Below are 20721 nucleotides of genomic sequence, written 5' to 3'. Positions count from 1 at the left end.
CAAAATAATATTTCTTTTAGACTTGTTCACGTGTTGCACCTCACGTGAAGTGAGCAAACCCTGCTCGCTCTCGCTTTTTGCAATCGCTTGATTTCATCACCAGTTTTATATTATCCTTCACTTTTGCACCACATGTTGAACAGAGCTCAAGAGAGGTTACTTCTCTTGCACTCACATGTGAGAGAACCTCACCAGTCGGAGTTGGTCGATCTGTACCCGTTCATGGCACCACAAGAAAGACTCAAATATCAGACAGATTTCCAGAGTCGCTCCAGCAGTGGACTCCGATTTCCTATAAATGAAAGTATCCCCCTTCATATTGCACCCGTGCTATTGAAAGGGGCCAGGTTGCCGATGAAGTCCACAGTTTTTTCCAAGCCAACAGGCCTTTCAGATGATCAGGGTGACGATAATATAATTGAAAGAATTCTGCTCGTCCAAGAGTTGATCGATTCAGATAAGCGGTGTGTGGTGTTGAACTTCACCGAGTCCAATATAACAGTTGAGATGCCTATTTACGACATTGACAAGGCAGCTTCTGAAGTGGACGTACGGTTCGACCAGTTTGAACATTTGGTGTTTCTTATCAACGGTCTCAACTCTCAGGTGATAGACTATATTAAAAGTGTTGATACCGATCAAGTGGTTTCTGTGATTGCCCTTGAGTCTGTGGATCTTGGTTTAAAGGCTGACATTGTTTCCATCGACAACTTTGTTGTTACTTCAACCGGACATGTGATTGAAAGCGAAAAACTCATCCCCATCTCGAAAGATACCATCGATATCCAGAATATAGACAGCTCCATAGACTTAAAGTCAGAGCATCTACTAGAGCTGGAAAAGAGCTATTTCCAAATCACATTTGAATAACTCTGTGTTTGAGTTACACTTGAATAGTTCATTTGCATTACTATATACATTTCATTATTATTTACAGGTCACTCGTTGGTCTTCTTGCCCTTCTCCTCCAAGCCTTTGCGGTACTTCTCTTCATTGAACCCTTCTTTGGCTATCTTTTCCAACTCCTCTTTACTCTCCTGTGCTCTCAATTTACGAGCTTGAATAGCAGCATCTCTTCTCTCCAACTCTTCAATCCAAAGCTGTTCTCTCAACTTGGCCTTCTCTCTCAACTTGTCTTCACGGGTCTTCTTCTGTGCAACCGAGTCCAGTTGGAAGAAGTATCCCCCTCCCACTAAAGCACATAATGTGAATAATTGGAATCCAACCCGGTACCGGTAGTATATCTGAGTTTTCATTCTATCGCCTCTTCTGATTGATCGAACAGCCATTATGATGGCCCCTGTGGTGGCCAAAGCTCCGATAGGAACTAAAGGTTGTTGCTTGCACTTGAATTTCATCTTTTCAATAACATCCATTTCGCTGGTGCTGTTAGTAAAGTACACTCAAATGGAGTCTGCCAATAGCTTTTTCATACAAAAACGCATGACAGACATATTGGTGGTGTGGTTACATACTCCTCTGACTTTTGGGCGTCGTCAAACGACGATGGTAATCTCATTGACATGGTTTTAAAATATGGTGAGTTGATTCCTTGGGAAACTTTTTGAGATATGGCGAGCAGCGAATTGCTTGCGCTTGGTTGCAAACGGGCAGTCCGGGTTGGGAAAGTGATTTTGCATGTTTTCACACACATCTTAGTTATTTGTAACAAATTTCGCTAGATCAACCTCCATGTCTTTTCCTCTTCAAAAGCTGTGCCTTTAAACTCTCTTGGTGCCTCTGACCACTTCAATAGCGAGATCGCATTGCGAATGGGCTTGCGACTAGCAATTTTTTAGTACGATGGATGAGAAAGACCAATACTCCAAAGACCTGTTGAAAGAGTACTGGGATACCCAGCTAGTCAAGGACCTCAAGCTCTGCGGGGCAGTTATGATAAGTGTATTGTTGGTATTGTTCCATTATGTATACGTGATGAAGAAATTGCTTGATAATCCTGAGATGCTGTATGGCGAGTTGGCACTCAACTTTGGGATTTGGGCCACCACTGCTGCAGGAATAATCTACGGTTTTATCTACAAAGTGCATCCATTGCTCAGTCAGTCTATTGTGCCATCTGATAAGAAAAATGACTGAAGGTGAAAACAAAATATTCATTATCTTTTTACATACTAGATCAATCTCTTTGACAAAACCAAACCGTAGACACCAAGAGTCACGATGGACGTGAAGTTGGCCAACAATGAAAGACCGTGGTGGATTCCAAACAGTTTGGTCAACTTTTTGAAGTCTTCAGTTGGCTCTCCATCAATGGAGTCCAAACCTACTTCAATCAATTTAAGCCTTTTCTCTTTGATATCCTTGCAAACTGGCAACAAGTAGAATAGATTAATGGCTGAAGACACAGTGGACAACACCAATAACGTCGAAGTAAATGGGCACAATGTCAATGGTGTGGTCAATGCCAATAATCCAGGTGCAATGGTCTGACCCAAGAAATAGTAGGGAAAAACGCTGTTTTGCAATACCCCAAATTCTTCTCTCTTCAACACTTTGAAAGCAATTGGACTGGCAAAGAATGAGTAGAAAGCAGAGCCTCCAAACGCAATTGAATATATCATAAGATGATATGGAGCTCTAGTATTCAATCCCAACTTCAGCAACATCGTTAACGTTTGTTTGTATTGTATTTAGTAGAAATATATAGAAAAAACCCTGGTGTTTAAACTGGAGAAAATTGATCATTGAGAATGGTGCGATCAAATCTGGTGATTTTTGTTCTATTGAATCATTTTGAAAATGTTCACTAATACTTGTTCGGGGTCAAATTTGAACAAACTATCATCTGGTGACTCATCGGTATCTTTCATTATCCAAGAATAATCACTTTGTAATCCGAGACTTAATTTATTGAATTCTTTCATTTTTTTCAAGTTGGAAGTTCTCTCGTAGTTTTTAGCAGCCATCTCGGCATTCTCAACAATCTCATTAGCAATGCCACACATAGATGCCACATTCATTCCAAATGATCCGGACGCAGCTCCATGTTCTAGTTTGTACAAAAATGTAATGTTTCGAGAGTCTTGTTCGGCAATTATGCCCATTCTCATGGGTTTGATTTGGGGGTGGTTTTCAAAGGAAAGACCTAAACTACCGAAATGAGTAGCGAAGAATCCCAAGGTGTTGATGTGTGTACAAAGCTGATACAATACTGCTTCGGCGATCGCGTATCCATCGGCAGAAGATCCGCCTCTTCCCAACTCATCCAATATCACCAAAGACTTGGGAGTAGCATTGTTCAAGATTTTCTTGGTTTCTGATAACTCTACAAAAAAGGTGGACTTACCTTGTAAGATATTATCATTGGCACCCAATCTTGTCATTATTTTATCCACCGGTGTTAGCGTGGCCTCTAAGGCAGGCAAAAAGCATCCTATTTGACTCAAAATTACGGCCAAAGCTGTAGTTCTCATAATCGTAGACTTTCCGGCTGCGTTGGCTCCGGTTAAGAGACAGAATTTGGGTTCTTCACCACCCAATCTGACATCATTAGGAATGAACTCTTTAGTCCCTTGGTAAACTGGGTTTCTAAGTTCTTTGAAATCGATGAACCCATTCGATGAATTAACAAAGTTGGGCTTGCAAGATGGATACCCAATGAGCTCTGAGGCCCGAGTCAAGGATATCAAGCAGTCTAATTTACTCAAGGATCCAATAGCTTTGCACCAAGTATTGTAGTGAGTATCGAATTTCTTGAACATATTTGACTTCAAGTTGTCACAAACCATCTTGTGCAACTCCTTTTGCTCAAGCAACTCTCTCACCAATAGCTTGACTTCTGGCGACCAATATCTCTTTACTTTGGATGTTGATCCCATAGTTTGCCAGTCTTTAGGAATATTCTTGATCTTGTTAGGTAACTCGATCAAGAAAATCTCCTTACCAGAATCTCTAAAACATATTTCTTGGGATTTGTACTGTCTTTTGTACTGTTGCAAATAAGTGTTCAACTGACTTTCCAAATTGTTGATCTTGTCCATGGAATCATCAAACTCCTCGTCGATTCCTTTAGTAGGAGAGATGACGTCACTCAAAGCTTGAATTCTATCGAAGGAATCTTCCCACTCAGCAATGAGTTCATGCAAGTCGGAAGGAAATTCCCCAACGAACTTGTGAAGCGATCCCATTTCTCTGGAAGTGAATTCTCTCAAATTATCAACTAGCTTTGATATTCTTTCGAATCCTTCTATCACCTTCAAGAAGTCTTTGAATCTCAAACTGCCTCCATGAATCCTTGCCAACAATCTTTCTAAATCTGGTAAACCGGTTAATCCCGACTCCAAAGTCTGTCTGAAATCAGCCCCATCCCCCATCAAAAACTCAATAGATTTGAATCTTTCATTAATGTCTTCCGCATTCAACAATGGGTTCAACACCCATGTTTTTAACATTCTCTTTCCAAATGGAGTAATGGCTTTGTTAATCATCTTGAAAAGTGTACCTTTGTCACTACCATCATGAGAGTTATTCAAAATCTCCAAATTGTTCAAAGTTATCCCATCAAGAATCAAATGTGAGGAGGAGCTCTTGTTGATGTCATATTTCTTGAAGTTCTTCAAGGTCATTATACTTTCATCCAATTTCAAAGTCTTTAAGTAAAATAACAAGCCACCAAAAGCATTGAAAGCCAACTGATGGTTGTCCTTAAACTCAACCAAGAGTTCAGGAAAATTTGAAAAATCATCCAAGTCCTCGCCTGGGTAATATTGACTCTTTACCAATTTTTCTAAGGTCAAATCATAGTCCCAGAATTCGGTCAACAGATCCAAAGCATTCCAAATTTGATTGGAGTTATTGTATTTCAATACTTTCGATGCAAGGGAACTCAAATTGTGCTTCTCACAAATAACCTCTTTAGGCCTCACTTGTGTGATAAGAGTCTCCAACTTATTACAGTACTTGTCGTCTTCAATTTCAATGAAGTTCAACTCAGATGTTGCAGTATCAACAAACACCACTCCAAACTTGTAATCATTGTCATTGACTTTTTCTTCTTTGATACTCAAACAGTAGGTAGCCATATCATCAGTAATCATGTTCAAGTCTGTCAAGGTTCCTCCTGTTAAGACCGCAGTAAGTTCTCTTTTGATTACCTTCTCTTCTTTGGATCCTCCACCTCTCATTTCTTTGGCCAATAACGATTCCTTTTGATCAACTCTAGCTACTTTATAGCCATTACTGATAAACTCCTTGGCCCAGTAATCAAAGGACATTTCGGGGATACCAGCTAGCTTCATGTTTGCCCTTCCACCTCCAGCAAGCTTCAAGTCAAACTTGCTGTTAGCAATTACGGCATCATTTTCATACAATTCGTAGAATTTTCCCTTCTTGAAGAACACCACTGTGTCCCACATTTTGCTTTTGATTTCCCAGTACTGCTTTTCAAAAGGCGTGAACTTCGACCACGCAGCTTGAGGAATATACAATGATCTAGGATCGTAATTTGGATCCTCACTTGATCTCTTCTCAGCGTCACGAATGTTCACCAACCATTGATACCTTTCTTCATTCTCTTTAGCAAATGAAGATGCTTTTTTGCTCGACAAACTTGACTTTGTGGTCACCGTCGTTGTAGGAGGCGTGGTAGCCACAAAAGTGGATCCAGTCTTAAACTTCTGGGCAAAATCGCTCGACATGGAAGGCTTACCAGCAGATTTTGGTTGAGGGGTTGTAACTTTGGCCTTTATCTTCGGTTTGCTCAGCTTTCTGGGTGCTTCAACAATATCCTCAACATCAGACCCTTCTTCTGGCTCGGGTTCTGGTTCAGAGTCTTCTTCTTCCACAACGAAATCACTCATATCATCGTCACTTGCGCTGTCATGAGGCTTGAAATCGTCTTCGTCATCATCTTCTTCTTCGCTGCTTTCAACAACTCTTCTCCTCTTGGTTGGAACGATATCATCATCCTCATCTTCAGATTCCAAGTAGTTGACCTTTTTAGCTACCAGCCTTTGCAATTCGTCGCTTTCTGGTTGTTGCTTTCTCTCGACCTTCTGCTTTATAGGAGACGACTGAGGAGTCTTTTCCGACTTTGAAACCGTGATATCCATTTCAGAGGTCAAGGGAGTATCGGTGGTTACATCCTCCATGAACTTTGAGTCGTTCTCCTTATCACTGTCACTGTTCTCGTTTTGAATGTCAATGTCTAGTTTCTTGACGGGGGATGAGTTGATGACAGGCTTTTTTGCCGGTTTGAAAAACGCCATTAAAGTCTGCTGCTTCATCTTGGCAGAACCACTGGAGCCTGTAACAGTCGCTGTCTTCTTTATACTGGGAGTCTGTGGTTTTTTTGTTGTCAGCGACATGGATAAGAAAAGAGCGTATTACTTGTGAAAGTTTACTTCACGATACGCGGTTTGTCAAAATACAAAAAAACCGACCCGCGTCTGTTTGTGATTTCGCAGCCACTGTGTAAATCTTGTTTGCAGCCGATATCCAATGAACTCCAAGTTTTTGCAGTTGTCAGTGTTGTTGTTCCTGTTATTCGGCACCAGTGTATCCTTCCAATGGTACTTACAAGAACATCCCATCTTGGTGGTCAATGCCCTACGCTACGACAAATCCATAATCTTCCAACGGTTACAAAACTCCTTCGAAAAAATGTACCACCTCCCCGATTACGCCCATGCCAAACTCTACATCGGAGATAAAGATACAGAGAAGAAGTGTATCACAGGAACCGAAATCACTTTTTTTGTCAAAGGGTTCGAAATTGTACAAAAAGAGTACGAAGCTTCCGAGTGCAGAATTAACTTGAACCCGGAATACCAAGTGATTTTAAGTCCCACCGCTGGGTTTTCCCTGTTTATTCACCAATATAATGACCCATTAACTAAACTGGTAGAAATGAACCTCATGAAGAAGTTTCTGGGGCTGAAAATTCCCAAAATTGGTGAAATCAAGTTTTACAATTTCCACGCATTGAACTCTGAACTCGAGTGTTTGGTAGAATACCAAGAGATTTCTCAAGTGAAAATGAAAGAATGGAACCTCCAAGTTCACGTCCAAGAAGTAATTGAAGTCCCTGAATCTTGCGGATTTCAACGGTTTGATAAGCTGTTTGATGGTACATTCGTGGAGGCACTTGAAGTAAACATCCCCATCAACGGAACATTCTACTGTCGAAATGGCCGGTCTTCGACGTGCAAGAAATCAACTGCTGAGTTTAGCACTCCCCGGTACAAGCTATTTCGGGATCAGTAAAACCCTACATTCGCTACATAGATTACATAACTATCTCATACTTGATGTCACAACTGAGCTCTTTGTGGGGCAATACGATGGAATTAAACACAAACACACCTTCAGACACGTGTGTGTTCTCACATAAGACCACCAAGTTGTGGATATTCTGGATGTTACCGGCTGAGTGAGAATGCTTTATATCATTCCAGATGGTGGAGTTGTTGATCGAGCCTTCGATCCGGCACCAGGGACCAATTACCACCGATGAGTCGATGATTGCATTTGTAACATAGCTGTTGTCGCCAATGATAACGTTGTCTCCAATGATGGCGTTTTCGATTTTGACTCCATTGCCAATTTTCACGTTACGGCCAATAGTAGCATTCTTACCAATGGTGACATACGGATTAGTGTACTCAAGATCAAGTTGGTCAGCTTCATCATTCCAGCCATTTGAATTTCTCGAAAAGGCGCTGTTGGCCAATAACGCTGACAAAGGTGTCTTCAAATTGTACCAATAATCCTGATGTTTGAACACATCAAACGAATAAGTTTGATGTGGCAACCATCTCAAAATATCCATCTCCAACGAAATGTTATCTCCTTTGCCGGTGACCTCCTCTGTTTCTTTCCTTATGTGCGCCACCTCTAACAAATTCAAAATGACATCTTTGCTAAACATGTAGATACCCCCATTGATCAACACATCGTACTCACTGTCGAATTGCACACAAAACTCACTAGAAGGCTTCTCCACATAGTGCATCACTGAATCCGATGCTTTCTTTGAGATGATAGTTCCAAAACACGAAAGAATGCTGTTTTTCTCCAGGGCAACTGGGTCATCTGCCTGGATATTCAAGTATTTTCTAAAGAAATCCGGGATCAAGAGTGGATTGACCCCCAAAACCATCACCCCCAGGCGCTGTTGGATGTGCTGATCAAACATCATTTCGAATGGATAATTGCAGAACACATCACCGTGCACAAAGATCAATCCTTCAGATTCGGGGGTCAAGATCTTGTCTCGATACTGGTACAATCCTCCAGCAGTACCTTTGGAATTGGCCTCCGACAAGTACTCAAACACCACAGTTGGGTATTTTCCCGCGAGTTTGTGACTGTAGTTCTCAAATACAGCCGAGTCCTTGAAAAACCCTAACAAAAACACTTGTGAAATGGAGTGGTGAAGGTGTGACATCAACTTATCGATGATACGTGAAATAAGCAGTTTACTGGCAATCGGAAAAAGGGTTTTTGGGGTGTTTATTGATAACGGCCGGAATCTTGTTCCTGTGGTTTCACCGCCCACCAAAATCACCACGCTGTACGCCATGATCTTGTACTTGGTTGAACAGATGTGTATCAGGTGAGGAGAAACATCTACGAATGCGACTGCAAAAAAAATGCAGCACCGATATGGGGTCGTGCGCGCACGTCATTTACCTATAGTCCTTCTTGATAAAGTATTTAACCACGTCAATGGCTGCCAACGCATCTTCACCACTATCATGTTCACCGCCCTGGATCTTACGTCCCAAGTACTTGAAAGTGAGGTACTTGAGGGGGAACCGAAACGTGGGCAGCGTCTGGAGCTTGGGATACAAAATAGCTGTGTCCACCACTCGATGGTGGATGAGCCTCATGGCATTCAAATCATTTTCAAGCCCATGTCCGATCAAGATCGTGTTGGGATCCATTATCTCACCCACGGTTCTGACCAGATCGGCGAAACTAAGAGCATCGGCCTTGATTTCGGCGATTCCTGACCATCTGGTGTTTAAATCCACCACCTCCCCAAGCGGCTTGACGAGCACATCCAATACTTCTTCACCCGAAAAAAAATCCATGGCAGTGATCCGCAAAAGCTCGAACCCCTGAGTCGTGTAGCCCATCTCACAGTCGATCCCAATGGCTTTATACGCGGTGGGACTAGGTTTGTAAATATCGTGGGTGTATTGGAATGGTAAGAAATGGTGCTTCTCACCGGCGGTTTCCCACCCAAAAACATGGTGGCTCGACGATGTACACGGTGAGCTCTCATTATCTCCCACCTCGGCACCACAGCACCCGTACACCCGTTTCCTATCTCGCTTGGCAGACTTCCCCGAGTGGTACGCACAGTGGATGGGTGTCATCTGTTTGGCGAGTTCAAACTCATGCCCGCACCTTCTACACTTTTGTGTAGCAGCAGGTGTTTGTGGTTCGGGAGGTTCAGTGATGTATCCGTACTTCTTGAGGGTGTCGAGTGAGATCACAAGGGCTGCAAGCTCTCGATACCAGTCGTCATCCGTTAATTCCTTGGTGCGTGTTTGCAACTTCGCAGGATTCTTGATCTCATATATCTTCCGCTTGATGCTGTGCATATACGTGTGCTTCGATGTGGACGATGCGATACTAAACTCAAGGTCGATGGCCTTGAGTTTAGGGGTCTCGAATGTCGGGTTCATCTGGGTGATGGCTTTCACCAACTCCAAAATGTTCTGTTTGCGGACCTGAATGGTTGCTGGAGGTGATATCATATGCTTGGGAAGCACAAATTCGGGGTCCTGTGGAACTGGTTTGTCGGGGTTCAACAACAAGTCAACTTTCTGGGTGTACTGATCATGTGACTCGGACTGGCCTGCAATCTCGAGTTCTTTAGCAATGGCATCTCTTTGTGGAGTTGCGGTGGTGAGGGTGTTAGCAATACGTTTGATATTGACGACTCGTTCGGGACGCGGGATTTCAATGTGGGTAACTGGTCGGGGTAATATCACGAGCACATCGTCGGAGGTGGATACGTTTTGACGTTTGTTGTCACTAAAACCCGTTTCTTCGTCATTTATGGATCGTTTTGTAGCGCCTGACGCGGGTTCCGGATGGCGGAAAAGACAGTTGAGGATATCGCACGTGTGACCAGCTCGATGGTTCGGGCAGTTGACTTTACTGAAGTGATTGTCATTGAGTTTAAACATAGTCTAGAAGGAATTGGTACAAGCCCTAGAGGGTTGTATAGCAGTCACTATGCACAAACCTGCTTCCCAAGCGTATTCGCGGCCGGTCGTGCGGGCGTGGTGCGAAAGGCCATCTGGCGCCTTGCACGACCTCATCGCGGGAGCTTGAGAAAATGGGTATAAATACACCAGCGATTTCCCTCGCTTTCTAGTTTTTTTTTCTTTTCTCTGTCGACGTACTTCATAGGATCATTTCTATAGGTCACGTCTCTCTTTGACTCTTCAAAAGAGCCACTGAATCCAACTTGGTTGATGAGTGAGATACCCTTATACCCTCAAAGTGAGAACGATTTAGCTTGTCTGTGATCCTCTGTGGTCCGGTCATCTATTCATTTTTGCCTTTATTATGGATGAATTTCCTCCTCGTGAGGATTTTCGTCTTCAAAGGAGCGATGATCTTGACCCTTTACTTCATACTCTTTCGGGAGGCTTCGTATTGGGTGGGTATAAGTGGCTGTCTGACAAGTTGACTTGACTTTTGTCATATGTTGTGATGTCGGCCACCCGTTATAGAGACAATATGTTTATTCATGTTGTTTTCTATATGTCTACTTGCGTGTTGTCATTCAAGTACATGTATGGAAAATATTGTGATTGTATAGATACAGTGTATTAAGCTAGTTGGCTAGGGCTTTTGCTAGGGTAGTCATAAAGCGTATAGTAGTCAACCAACTGTCCGTTCAAATTGTTCTCTCCTTCAAGTGGTAAGTAGAACACGTTCCGAAACTTGATGTCTCCAAGAACCCAAAAATCTAGCCAGTTCTGTTTGACTCCATAATCGGACGGAATATCTGATTCGATATTCTGGAAATCATCTACATTCCTATTAAGCAACGACATGATACTCATTTTTGCTGATAACATGAACTGGTCAATTCCAAGAAGTTTGAGGCATACTTTGAAAGGGTTCTTTGGTTCCCCAAGTGATCCAGGTGATGATAACGTAGCAAATTCGTAGGTGGTTAAACCTTTTACGATCTGAAACGTCTGGGTTAACGATAAGAATGATACCCACACGAACTGGAAGCAACACCAAACCATCAAGTTGAAGGTGAAGTTGAAGTTGATGAAACCTTTGCACATCTCGTCATCAAAGAATAAACATTCGCCTTCATCGTCAGAATCATAGCCATCACGGGTTTCTAATTGAGGTTTGGCGTACTTGAAGTAGCTGAGCACCAAAGTCGAGTATAAAAAGATCCCCAAATTCAACGAGTAGATGAAAAATATAAAGATCTTATGGTTTCTAACACCAATTTCGTTGTACACCCAAGGGCAAAAATGGTCAAATCGGGCAATCAATCGCTTGTTATAGTGACTGTATTTGGATCTCAATGGTTTTCTTACCAACATGTTGACACAAAAGTTGTCTGGATTGAACCTATTGATTTTGATCAATTCGTGGATCTGGGCCATGATCTTGGTCTGGTCAGTGGTGATGGGCACCAAGCCGGGGTTTAATACCATGGATTTATAGAATGAGTATGATATCACCACGATGCATGCAGCCAAAAGGAGTGAATGAATAAACAATCGAAAGCTCTTGAATGCTACTATCGGAAACACCTCGAAGCAGAACAGCAAAATCGCCCAAAACAACGTTCCTGAAAAGATTCCGCTCAGTAAAGGTGACTTTAGCAACGACCGATCAGGAACAATCCCTTTGATGACGAAGTTCTTCAAAACATACGCGATGGGAACCATCATCAAGCCGGTGAGGAAGAGCTTTGGAATCATAAATCCATGATTGAAGGAGTTGATTTTGAACATGATTGGCAAAACCACGTAAGGAGTGAAAAAGACAATAAGCTTACTGGTTTTATCTCCAAATAAAGACTTCAGTACCTGCCAATTGTCCTTCTCGTGCCGGTTCAATTCGTTCAACGCTTTAACCCAAAGATCCAAACAGTTCATATCTCTTGCAACATCAAACGAGCTCTTACCCTGATCATTTTTAGCGAAAAGATCCAGACCATGTTCTACAAGAACCTTCAACAACGGCTTGTATGCCTTCATGAATGACCAGTGTAAGGGTACAAATAATCCGTCGTCAACTTTATTTACATCAGCACCAAACTTGAGCAATGCTTGAACCGTCAAAATGTCTCCTTGGTAACAGGCCCAGTGCAAACTGGTCCTGTTCGAGCTGTCGGTTTCGTCAACATAGATGCTGCCGTTGGACCCACAGCACTTGTAAAGTATGTATATCACCAACATGATATTGGAACTGTGCACCGATAAGTGCAACGCATTGTATGCTTGAGAATCCCTTAAGGTAGGGTCAGCCCCATGGTTGACTAAGTAGTTCACCATGTTCACCAACCCATTCCTACATGCCCAGTGAAGCGGAGTTGCTTGTAGCTCACCTCCAAACACATTCACATCGATGTCAGTGTTCTCCACAAAATACTTTACAGTTTCCATTCGATTGTTGATAGCGGCCCAATGCAACCCGGTAATTCCATCGGTAAAGGTTTCACCACTCGTGACATGTTTCGACTCGATCGCTTCTTTGACAAGATGAAGATTACCTTGTTGGCAAGCAGTCATAAACTGGGCGAGTTCAGGCTTTAGTTCCTGCTCGGTGGGAAGTTGAGTACTCTCATTGTCATTCAACTTATCTCGGTCCACTTCAGCAATGGCTTGCGTGGAGTTTATAGAGCTGGCAGAAACGGCGCTGCTCTGGATAGTTTGTAGCTCCACCAAATTGAGTTCTTGGGATTCTGCCATGGTGGTGGATTTGAAATGATCTGGGCTGGGTCGCGAGTAAACTGCGCGAGTTTTGATCGCGGCGCATCGCCTAGGTTGCCGACTGCAACGGGCACATAGTTGGAGTTGATTTGGCCTAAGGGTAATAATTGGCCAGCATTTGTGTCAGAGTATGTACAGAAGCTCAACCTGAATTTCTGGGGGTTTTTTGAGCTTTTTTGTTTATTTTTAGTTTCATATATTTGTATTTCACGGATCTGTGACTTTTACAAATTTAATAGCTGCAAAATTAATGAATTTGAGTGAATGAGTAAAAGATGGAAACAGTGAAATGAAAGAATATACTTTCTTGGAATGAGTATATCGCACAAACGTACTAGTGTCAAGGAATATACAAGGCCAAAGATGAACCAGAAGTAGTTGCTCAATAAGTCTCTAGATCAATGTCTTCTGGCCCGAGAGTGCTCGCGGTAGCACTCGATACAACCAGGCGAGCCGCGCGCAGCCTCGTGACGGGGCCAGTCTCAGTACTGGTATAGGTGGTGGAGGAACTTTTACTCGACAATGGCGCTGCCAAACTCTTCAACTCAACCGGCTCATTCTCCTTGAACCAATTGAACCGATTGTTCACGAAATTAGATCGAATAGCGGCTTTGGAAATGATCCCATTATTATAGTCGCTTATTTGGAACAAATGGCGTCTGACAATAGCATAGTTTCTCAGGTTGGCCTTGAATCCGATATTGATGAGATCTCCCACAATAGGTATCAATCCAATGAGTAAATCTACCAAAATGTTCAACAAACACATAAGAAACAAGTCGATCGGAAACCCGTTTGTAAAGCTTCTGGTGAGCCAAAGTAGTTGGAGTGAATTGTAGGTGGTGTAAATTGTTCCAGCAACCGGCACTAGCTGGAAAATGGTGGCGGTTCCAAAAGGAACCCCGATAAATGAGAACGCCATGTCGTACCGGTGGGCTCTTGTCTTGAATTTCTTAAGGAGCCTCTCATCATTGGCAGATAAGTTGTCAGGCAAGCGTCTGGGAGTTTTTTTAAATCGATTTTTTTGGGGGTTGATGGGGACCTGTTCATAGTAGGGGTCATCCACCGTGAAGTTATATTCTAACTTGAAGAAACGGTTCAAAAATGATTTTATCAAGTAGTTCAACATGATTGATAATTATAATTGCTGCGAACTCACGCCTAAAGTGCATTTTCACATGGCCATGAAACAGACCATCGCGAAATCTACTCAAAGCAACTACTACAACACCATGATAAGATGGTTAATGGGACGTTATACCCAGAACAGTAGATCCGGGGGTGGTGGTACACACGGGGCCAATAGATCAAAATGGTTGAACGAGCTGGAGTTTGAGACCACATCGTGCCGCTCAATTCGCCAGAAAATTCATACCAGGCTTTTGGACAATCGGTATAGAGGAAACCTGGACGTCGACTCGTGGGGGGACTCCTACGGTGCATATAACGACATCAGCCGCGGGTATGGGGGCGACACCGAGCAGGACTCGGATGGCTTCTACACCAACGAGTCGATAAACCGATATCTCAATGAACAGAACCAGAAGTTCAATGAGCTAATCAACAAGAATTTGGAGTACGTGGAGCATCAGAGCCTCGATCTCGAGGAAGTGTACAAACTAGAGGCCGAAACGAACGCGTAGTCAGAGTTTGAAATTAATAAACTTCTTACCTCGATGGACGAATCCACAAAGCTTCAGGTATACCAGAAACTCTCACGAGAACTCCTGAAGGAAATTGACGAAGAAGCTCTCAACAACATGGGGATGTTTGAGAAGATCGAGGTGGTGACGATGCTAATGGTGAAGCTCAACTTTTTGATTATTCGGTACTCAATCCCGTTTTCCAAGATGCTTTATGTGAAGTTCACCTCCAACCAGATGTATGTGGTCAACAACAACAATTTCAACAAGCTACTTGGGTTGGCGATCCGGATGATGAGTCGAGCCGATCTGTCGTGGTCGCAGACCACTCGTGAGGTTTCTTCGGTACTGGAGGTATATGAGCTGGAGAGTGAGTACGAAAATGACATTGACGATATCAAGTATGAGAATCAGATAAACTTTGGGCCTTTAAACTTGACGCCTATAGGGGTGTGGCAGATGTATAACCAGGGAAGGGCTGGTCTCACGACGCTTTTCAACCTGGCAGAGGAGTTTGCCCGGCAGTTGTAGTATGTATAATGAATGGACGATTTGGCTGCAAAAATGCGAACAGAGGATGGGTTGTAGAGGACAATGATAGTGGAGTGAACGCCGTAAGAATCTGGAAACATTTGACTGAATCACAAAAATACAGATTCGTTGTGTATCGACTAATAGTACAAAAGTAGGCCTGTAGGTTTCTACATTGCGTAGTGCTTATCATGCTCCACGAAGCGTAGGAGCCAGTACAAGCAACGATACCAAACCAAGGCCCTAAACCCTAGAAAATTCCCGTAGTTGATCAAGTGCAGTGAAGAGCTTTAGAGAAAGGTGGGTCATAACAATCAATACACCATTACTACCCTTATAACTACCCTCCAATTAATTACTTATGAAACTCCAGTTTATGTGCATCGAAATTTCACTCTTAAAATGTTATCTGGATGAATCATGCACCCTCATAATCTGGATATCGCAACTCATACATAATTAATAGCGCACTACAAGCACCTGAATACCGTAATTGCAAATACTCCTATACGTTTTTTGGCAGTTTCAACATCGAATTTCCACTTTTTATAAAATCCAAAGACTCTTCATGGGCTTTGTTTTAGGTCATTCTTAATCTAATAAATTCGTCATTGAATACGTTTTGTTCGTTCACTTTGATAGGATATAGAAAACCGAGGAGAGAGAAATTGAACCCCATCTACATGAGACATATGGAGTATAGGGGTGCGATATTCATCCTGAAAATACTATAGCTTGCGGTCAACGTCGCCAACCAGGGCCGACATTGTTCGATAGGGTACCGATATGTACTTTGTACAGGTGCCACGCCAGGAAAAACGTATCTTTTCTGAAACCGGAAATAATCCTAGGAGGGGGTTTGTCCGTGAGTTTACCCCTGTCTATACTCTACAGCCCCCCGACTCAGCACATGTGATCCATCCACTCGTCTAGCCATCGTCGTCTAAGTAGGCGGAGCCGGTCTCCCTCGCAACCGCTGTCTAGATCAATACGTGTTCGTCACTGTCATTCTAGACAACCTTACCCCTTTTTCAGGGCGTGCGCGCGTCCTGGGGCTCGTGGGACCCCGTTCTAGCGGGTTCCACCACTGCCAAATACGTGGCATCTTCCCAGTAGGAAGGGGAAATAAGTGCGCGCACCAGATAATGTCCTGTACATGGCCTGTGCACCTCCAATTGTGCTCCCAGCCATTTAAATTTCCGCTCGTTTCCTGAAAATCGGTAGTCACCCAAATTTTTTCGGTTGGTTAAAAATCTCCACCCCTTTAACCAATTTCTTGTAAATATCCACACGGGATAACTTCTTTATTTTAAAGAAATTACTACTCCCCTCCACAAACAAGGGATACGAAAGTACTACGGGTATCACGAAGAGTTAGTTTACGTATTTCCTGGTGTTTATATCATAACTACTTTTCCCACAAACCGACGTTTTTCTCTGGACTCCTTGATTGGTTTGCTTCAGTATCGAGAAAAATTTTCCTCCCCTTTGCCATCCCAGATTCGCGACCTCTGATTGGCCCGTTTCTGTTTTCCGGTACACACACCTTTTTCCACACATCCGCACGACCACAATGGCTTTGTGTTCGCAGGCCTTCAACAAGTCGATCAAGAGAAGCTGTTCCGCGACCGACCTGGGTGCTACCACCAAGAAAACCTGTTTTAACAGTTACCGTTTTCCTGGATGCACCCTTGCGTCCCGCGCCATTGACACCGATACCACCGCCCGTGGCGTGTCGAGCTCTGACGATGACGAAAACTCTGACGACGAGCAGTTGTGCTACAAATTGCACCAGATCAAAGCCAAGAGAAGAGCCAGCTCCAGAATCTCGTTCTCGTTGAACCCAAACTTGGAGTTGTCCAAGTTCATTTCCAAGTATAGCGACGAAGATGAAGATGGTGAGAATCACTCGCCCAAGAATCGCCTGGAGTCAGACTTTAGACCTTACTCATCTCCTCCAGTTCCGGTTGAAGAACAAGAATGTGACTTTAAACTCGTCCAGGTTCCGAAGGCCGACAAGGTTTCGCGGTCCAAGTGCTTTGAGTACTTGGTAGGTGCCATTGACGAGGCGTGGGCCAGATACTGTGATGCCACTTCATGTATTGAAGATGAGGTTTTCTACAGTGATGACAACAACAACAGAAGAGAGATCTCCCAGTACATGAAGGGACCTCGTGGTGCCAGCACGACGAATGCTGGTTCCAGTTATTATTACAATAACGGTAATAATACAAATAATGATGATGCTAGTGATGACCATGGCAGAACCCTTAAGGATTCGGATTATGAGTATGATGATGAGGAACTTGAAGACGATAAGAGTGAGATTATCGACAATTACTCGGTCAATTCTACCGACTTGACCGACATGTCGGACCACTACGATCAAAAGTCCAAAGTGTTGGCTAACTACAGAAATAACCAACTTTTATCCATCAAGAGATCTAACTCTAATAAATCCACAAACCAATATCAAAAGATGAAGGATCGCTTGACCAAAGCCAAGTACTATTTACAGGACTTGGTGGATTCCGACGACTATCAAGATATCCAAAACTTTTGGAATCGGTGGGATATGATCAAGTATGCCACCATTGAATTGGTTGAAGATGATGACGACGACGAAGTCATCGAGTCCACCATCGACGACCTCGAAGCAGGTCGTTATTTTGTAAATTAATTTATAAGTCTGCAGTTTTTGTTGAAGTTGGGGTATTTTATTTGCTTTTGAAAGTTTATGGTTATATAGGGTAAATGTATAATAGAAAATGAAAAAGGCTTGATTGGAAAAGTTATCAACTGAAGGCGCACTAAATTCAACACTTGTTTTAATGAAGCTTTTATACTTATTACCATTTTTATTACTGTCGGCAGTCGCTGCCGACCTCCAGATTGGTACGTCGTGATTGTATACACCTACTTATGGGATTTGATTACTAACTTTCTACTCTAGAAACCGTTCACGCTGTGCAATGTGATACTACTGCTCAGGCTGGCGATTTGGTGTCGGTTCATTACTCTGGTTTCTTGGAGGATGGAACCAAGTTCGACTCTTCATATGACAGGAACTCACCCTTGTCATTCAAGTTGGGCTCTGGTCAGGTGATCAAGGGCTGGGATCAAGGAATTGTGGGTATGTGTCCTGGAGAGAAGAGAAAGTTGACGATTCCACCAGAGTTGGGCTACGGCTCCAGAGGAATTGGTCCTATTCCCGCCAATGCAGTGTTGATATTCGATACCGAGTTGGTCGATATTGCTGGTTTGCCAAAGGACGAGTTGTAGTTTTTATTAGTGATTATATAGATAATCAACATCTTACACTTCATATGAAGACCCAAACAGGCTCAGCTAGTGGTTCAAACATGAAAATAGCTCTTGCTATCCCCAACTGTAAAGCTATTCTTCTGATGTCCTTGAAACCTATGGTTAGGGCGATATCTGTGGTAGCGATAGAGGGGTTGCTATAGGTTCTGAATGGAGGACATTCTCCTATGGTGATGCTTCCAGTCGTGTAGGTGGAGCTGGAAACCAGTCTTTTATGATATCTCTTCCTTCTGACATCTTCGCTTCTCACTTCACCACAACAATTCACCTGTCCAGCGCTGGGTGCAAAATCGCATTTTTGGACTATATCCACAAACAGCTCCCATGTTATTAATCAATATATTTTTCTTGGGGTTGGCTATTGCTGTCAATGCTACACAGTACTTTGAGTGTCAAATTGAAGACCCCATCCAGTCCATCGAGCTGTTTTATGCCATCTCCCACTGTGAGCTGATCAAAGGAAACCTTGTAATCGAGGATTTAGATGTCCCCATTATTGAATTTAAACGGTTGCGGGAAATCAACGGCGACTTGATTATCAGAAACTCTCCTGAGTTGGTTAGAGTCGAGTCCCCTATCTTGGGAAAGATATCTGGCAGCCTCAAAATGAACGAGTTGACATCTTTGTCATTAATCTCATTCCCCAGTTTAAAGTCCGTGACAGGACTTGACTGGAGAGTAATTCCACTTTTGTCAAATGTCAGGTTCAGCAGCGAAATCTCTGATGTTCAAGACATCATCATCAGTGACACCTCGTTGACTGGCTTCTCGGGGTTTAGGGCCGAACAGTTGCAAACCTTGGATATCAACAATAACCGGTTTTTGGAGGTCTTGAACTCAAACGTTGAAAACATCAATGGTATGTTGCACATTGCTTCCAACGCAAAATCCTTGAAGTTGAACATCCCCAAACTCCGCTCCGTCAATAACGTCAGCATCAACGACGTCGAAGAGCTCGACTTGTCCGCTTTGACTGAAGTCAAGGAGTCTATGAGCATATATAACAACAACTTCGAGGAGTTAAAGCTTCCAAACTTGGAAAGAGTTGGTGGTACTTTGTCAATTACCAAAAACAGCCAACTATCCACCATAGAGTTAGATAACCTTGAAGAAATCAATGGCGGGTTGATGATTATCAACAACACCCAGATCCAAAAGATCGAGTTTTTGGCCAATTTGACCAAAATTGATGGAGGCGTGGAGTTGGTGGGTAATTTTGAAGCTATGTACTTCAACAGCTTGAAACTTGTCAAAGGCTCAGCAAAAATCAAGTCTTCGAACTCCAAATTCGACTGTAACAAAGTCATCAGAGATCAGTTGAGTTTGGCATTCAGAGGAGGCAAGATCGATTGTTCTATCGTCAATGGTGCCGAGCGACACAACTCTTTAGACGACCAGGAGTACTCTCTCAAACAGAAAACATCGAATGCTGTGAAAGTACTTGCCAAAGGATGGGTCCACCTCCTTACTTTCCTTTGGTTTTTGTAGCGTTTTGTTGTATGTAACTCAATAGCAACTAATACCTTCATGTGTAGATTTGGTTCTCCTGTACGTACTCAATAATGTCACTTGTAGTCAAATTATCTACCGATGAGTTCGAGTTGAACCTGGACCGTATATCGGAAGAACTGATGACAGAGTTGTTTTCCTTATTTACAGCAAGTTCTATTCGGTCTCCCCAGGATGACGGCAAGTCGGTCTTTCCCAGCTTTAAAGCATTCAAATACTCCACCTGATGGTATACTTCTGTTTCTCTAGTTAAACAGAAGAAATTATTGGACAATACAAACTCATCAAGTGCCTCCGTAATTGTCAAAGGCACATAGTACTTGGGATTAAACACGCGAACAAGCGTATCGAACCCCAATAAGTATGTCTTTGTTCCTTCAAATATCTGATTGATTTCAAGGGACTTCTCAACAAACTTGGGCGACTTGGAAACGCAGATAGTATAGTTCAACAGGTCATGAGTAAGTAAATTCTGACCGAATTTGTAGATCATATCAAGTCTCTGGTCGAAAGAAGCTGGAATGGGCTTCTTATCGGCGTTATTGACTGACAATAATAGGATTATGTGAGACTTAGGAGGTGCAGCTCGTTTGATCAATTCTAAATGTCCATAATGTGGTGGATTGAAGGATGAGTCGAGCACGAAAAGCGAATTCTGCGGATTCTTCGACAGATACAACACCCTGAACATGTCCTTGGATTCAATGAACTCTTTAAGCTGAGATCCAAATCTAGTAGCCCTTCTCATCAATTCAAAATCT

At 42.9% G+C, this 20721-nt stretch overlaps 15 protein-coding genes across 15 annotated transcripts; 7 read left to right on the top strand and 8 right to left on the bottom strand. All coding sequences in view use genetic code 12, as the record gives it.

Moving 5' to 3' along the window:
- Positions 1-132: 132 nt before the first annotated feature.
- Positions 133-870, top strand: PSN45_000123 (uncharacterized protein; the record flags this gene model as incomplete). The annotated part of the gene is made up of 1 exon (XM_006687562.2): positions 133-870. One exon carries the CDS (start codon positions 133-135, stop codon positions 868-870), a length of 738 nt encoding a protein of 245 aa, XP_006687625.2.
- A 68-nt stretch (positions 871-938) lies between these two features.
- Positions 939-1525, bottom strand: RCF1 (Respiratory supercomplex factor 1, mitochondrial; the record flags this gene model as incomplete). The annotated part of the gene is made up of 2 exons (XM_006687561.2): positions 939-1380; positions 1476-1525. The coding sequence occupies 2 exons, from the start codon at positions 1523-1525 to the stop codon at positions 939-941; spliced, it is 492 nt and encodes a 163-aa protein (XP_006687624.1).
- Positions 1526-1803: 278 nt separating this feature from the next.
- Positions 1804-2097, top strand: PSN45_000121 (uncharacterized protein; the record flags this gene model as incomplete). The annotated part of the gene is made up of 1 exon (XM_066157399.1): positions 1804-2097. The coding sequence occupies one exon, from the start codon at positions 1804-1806 to the stop codon at positions 2095-2097; it is 294 nt and encodes a 97-aa protein (XP_066013496.1).
- A 35-nt stretch (positions 2098-2132) lies between these two features.
- On the bottom strand, positions 2133-2627 carry PSN45_000120 (uncharacterized protein; the record flags this gene model as incomplete). The annotated part of the gene is made up of 1 exon (XM_006687559.1): positions 2133-2627. One exon carries the CDS (start codon positions 2625-2627, stop codon positions 2133-2135), a length of 495 nt encoding a protein of 164 aa, XP_006687622.1.
- Positions 2628-2741: 114 nt separating this feature from the next.
- Positions 2742-6326, bottom strand: MSH6 (DNA mismatch repair protein msh6; the record flags this gene model as incomplete). The annotated part of the gene is made up of 1 exon (XM_006687558.2): positions 2742-6326. One exon carries the CDS (start codon positions 6324-6326, stop codon positions 2742-2744), a length of 3585 nt encoding a protein of 1194 aa, XP_006687621.2.
- A 133-nt stretch (positions 6327-6459) lies between these two features.
- PSN45_000118 (uncharacterized protein) lies at positions 6460-7224 on the top strand (the record flags this gene model as incomplete). Its single annotated transcript, XM_006687557.2, has 1 exon — positions 6460-7224. The coding sequence occupies one exon, from the start codon at positions 6460-6462 to the stop codon at positions 7222-7224; it is 765 nt and encodes a 254-aa protein (XP_006687620.1).
- Positions 7225-7246: 22 nt separating this feature from the next.
- Positions 7247-8542, bottom strand: PSN45_000117 (mannose-1-phosphate guanylyltransferase; the record flags this gene model as incomplete). The annotated part of the gene is made up of 1 exon (XM_006687555.1): positions 7247-8542. One exon carries the CDS (start codon positions 8540-8542, stop codon positions 7247-7249), a length of 1296 nt encoding a protein of 431 aa, XP_006687618.1.
- A 106-nt stretch (positions 8543-8648) lies between these two features.
- Positions 8649-10163, bottom strand: REX3 (RNA exonuclease 3; the record flags this gene model as incomplete). The annotated part of the gene is made up of 1 exon (XM_006687554.1): positions 8649-10163. The coding sequence occupies one exon, from the start codon at positions 10161-10163 to the stop codon at positions 8649-8651; it is 1515 nt and encodes a 504-aa protein (XP_006687617.1).
- A 651-nt stretch (positions 10164-10814) lies between these two features.
- Positions 10815-12932, bottom strand: AKR1 (palmitoyltransferase akr1; the record flags this gene model as incomplete). Its single annotated transcript, XM_006687553.2, has 1 exon — positions 10815-12932. The coding sequence occupies one exon, from the start codon at positions 12930-12932 to the stop codon at positions 10815-10817; it is 2118 nt and encodes a 705-aa protein (XP_006687616.2).
- Positions 12933-13160: 228 nt separating this feature from the next.
- PSN45_000114 (uncharacterized protein) lies at positions 13161-14082 on the bottom strand (the record flags this gene model as incomplete). Its single annotated transcript, XM_006687551.2, has 2 exons — positions 13161-13174; positions 13470-14082. 2 exons carry the CDS (start codon positions 14080-14082, stop codon positions 13161-13163), a joined length of 627 nt encoding a protein of 208 aa, XP_006687614.2.
- Positions 14083-14185: 103 nt separating this feature from the next.
- On the top strand, positions 14186-14596 carry PSN45_000113 (uncharacterized protein; the record flags this gene model as incomplete). Its single annotated transcript, XM_006687550.2, has 1 exon — positions 14186-14596. The coding sequence occupies one exon, from the start codon at positions 14186-14188 to the stop codon at positions 14594-14596; it is 411 nt and encodes a 136-aa protein (XP_006687613.2).
- A 33-nt stretch (positions 14597-14629) lies between these two features.
- PSN45_000112 (uncharacterized protein) lies at positions 14630-15127 on the top strand (the record flags this gene model as incomplete). The annotated part of the gene is made up of 1 exon (XM_006687548.2): positions 14630-15127. The coding sequence occupies one exon, from the start codon at positions 14630-14632 to the stop codon at positions 15125-15127; it is 498 nt and encodes a 165-aa protein (XP_006687611.1).
- A 1573-nt stretch (positions 15128-16700) lies between these two features.
- PSN45_000111 (uncharacterized protein) lies at positions 16701-18409 on the top strand (the record flags this gene model as incomplete). Its single annotated transcript, XM_006687546.2, has 3 exons — positions 16701-17787; positions 18002-18022; positions 18081-18409. 3 exons carry the CDS (start codon positions 16701-16703, stop codon positions 18407-18409), a joined length of 1437 nt encoding a protein of 478 aa, XP_006687609.2.
- A 366-nt stretch (positions 18410-18775) lies between these two features.
- On the top strand, positions 18776-19939 carry PSN45_000110 (uncharacterized protein; the record flags this gene model as incomplete). The annotated part of the gene is made up of 1 exon (XM_066157398.1): positions 18776-19939. The coding sequence occupies one exon, from the start codon at positions 18776-18778 to the stop codon at positions 19937-19939; it is 1164 nt and encodes a 387-aa protein (XP_066013495.1).
- Positions 19940-19976: 37 nt separating this feature from the next.
- PSN45_000109 (nicotinamide-nucleotide adenylyltransferase) lies at positions 19977-20708 on the bottom strand (the record flags this gene model as incomplete). The annotated part of the gene is made up of 1 exon (XM_006687543.2): positions 19977-20708. One exon carries the CDS (start codon positions 20706-20708, stop codon positions 19977-19979), a length of 732 nt encoding a protein of 243 aa, XP_006687606.1.
- Between the last annotated feature and the right edge of the window lie 13 nt (positions 20709-20721).

The sequence above is a fragment of the Yamadazyma tenuis genome, chromosome 1, assembly GCF_029203305.1.
Source record: "Yamadazyma tenuis chromosome 1, complete sequence".
NCBI classification, from domain to species: domain Eukaryota; kingdom Fungi; phylum Ascomycota; class Pichiomycetes; order Serinales; family Debaryomycetaceae; genus Yamadazyma; species Yamadazyma tenuis.
Note: the sequence above shows the minus strand (reverse complement) of the source record. Positions and strands in the feature narration are given on the sequence as shown.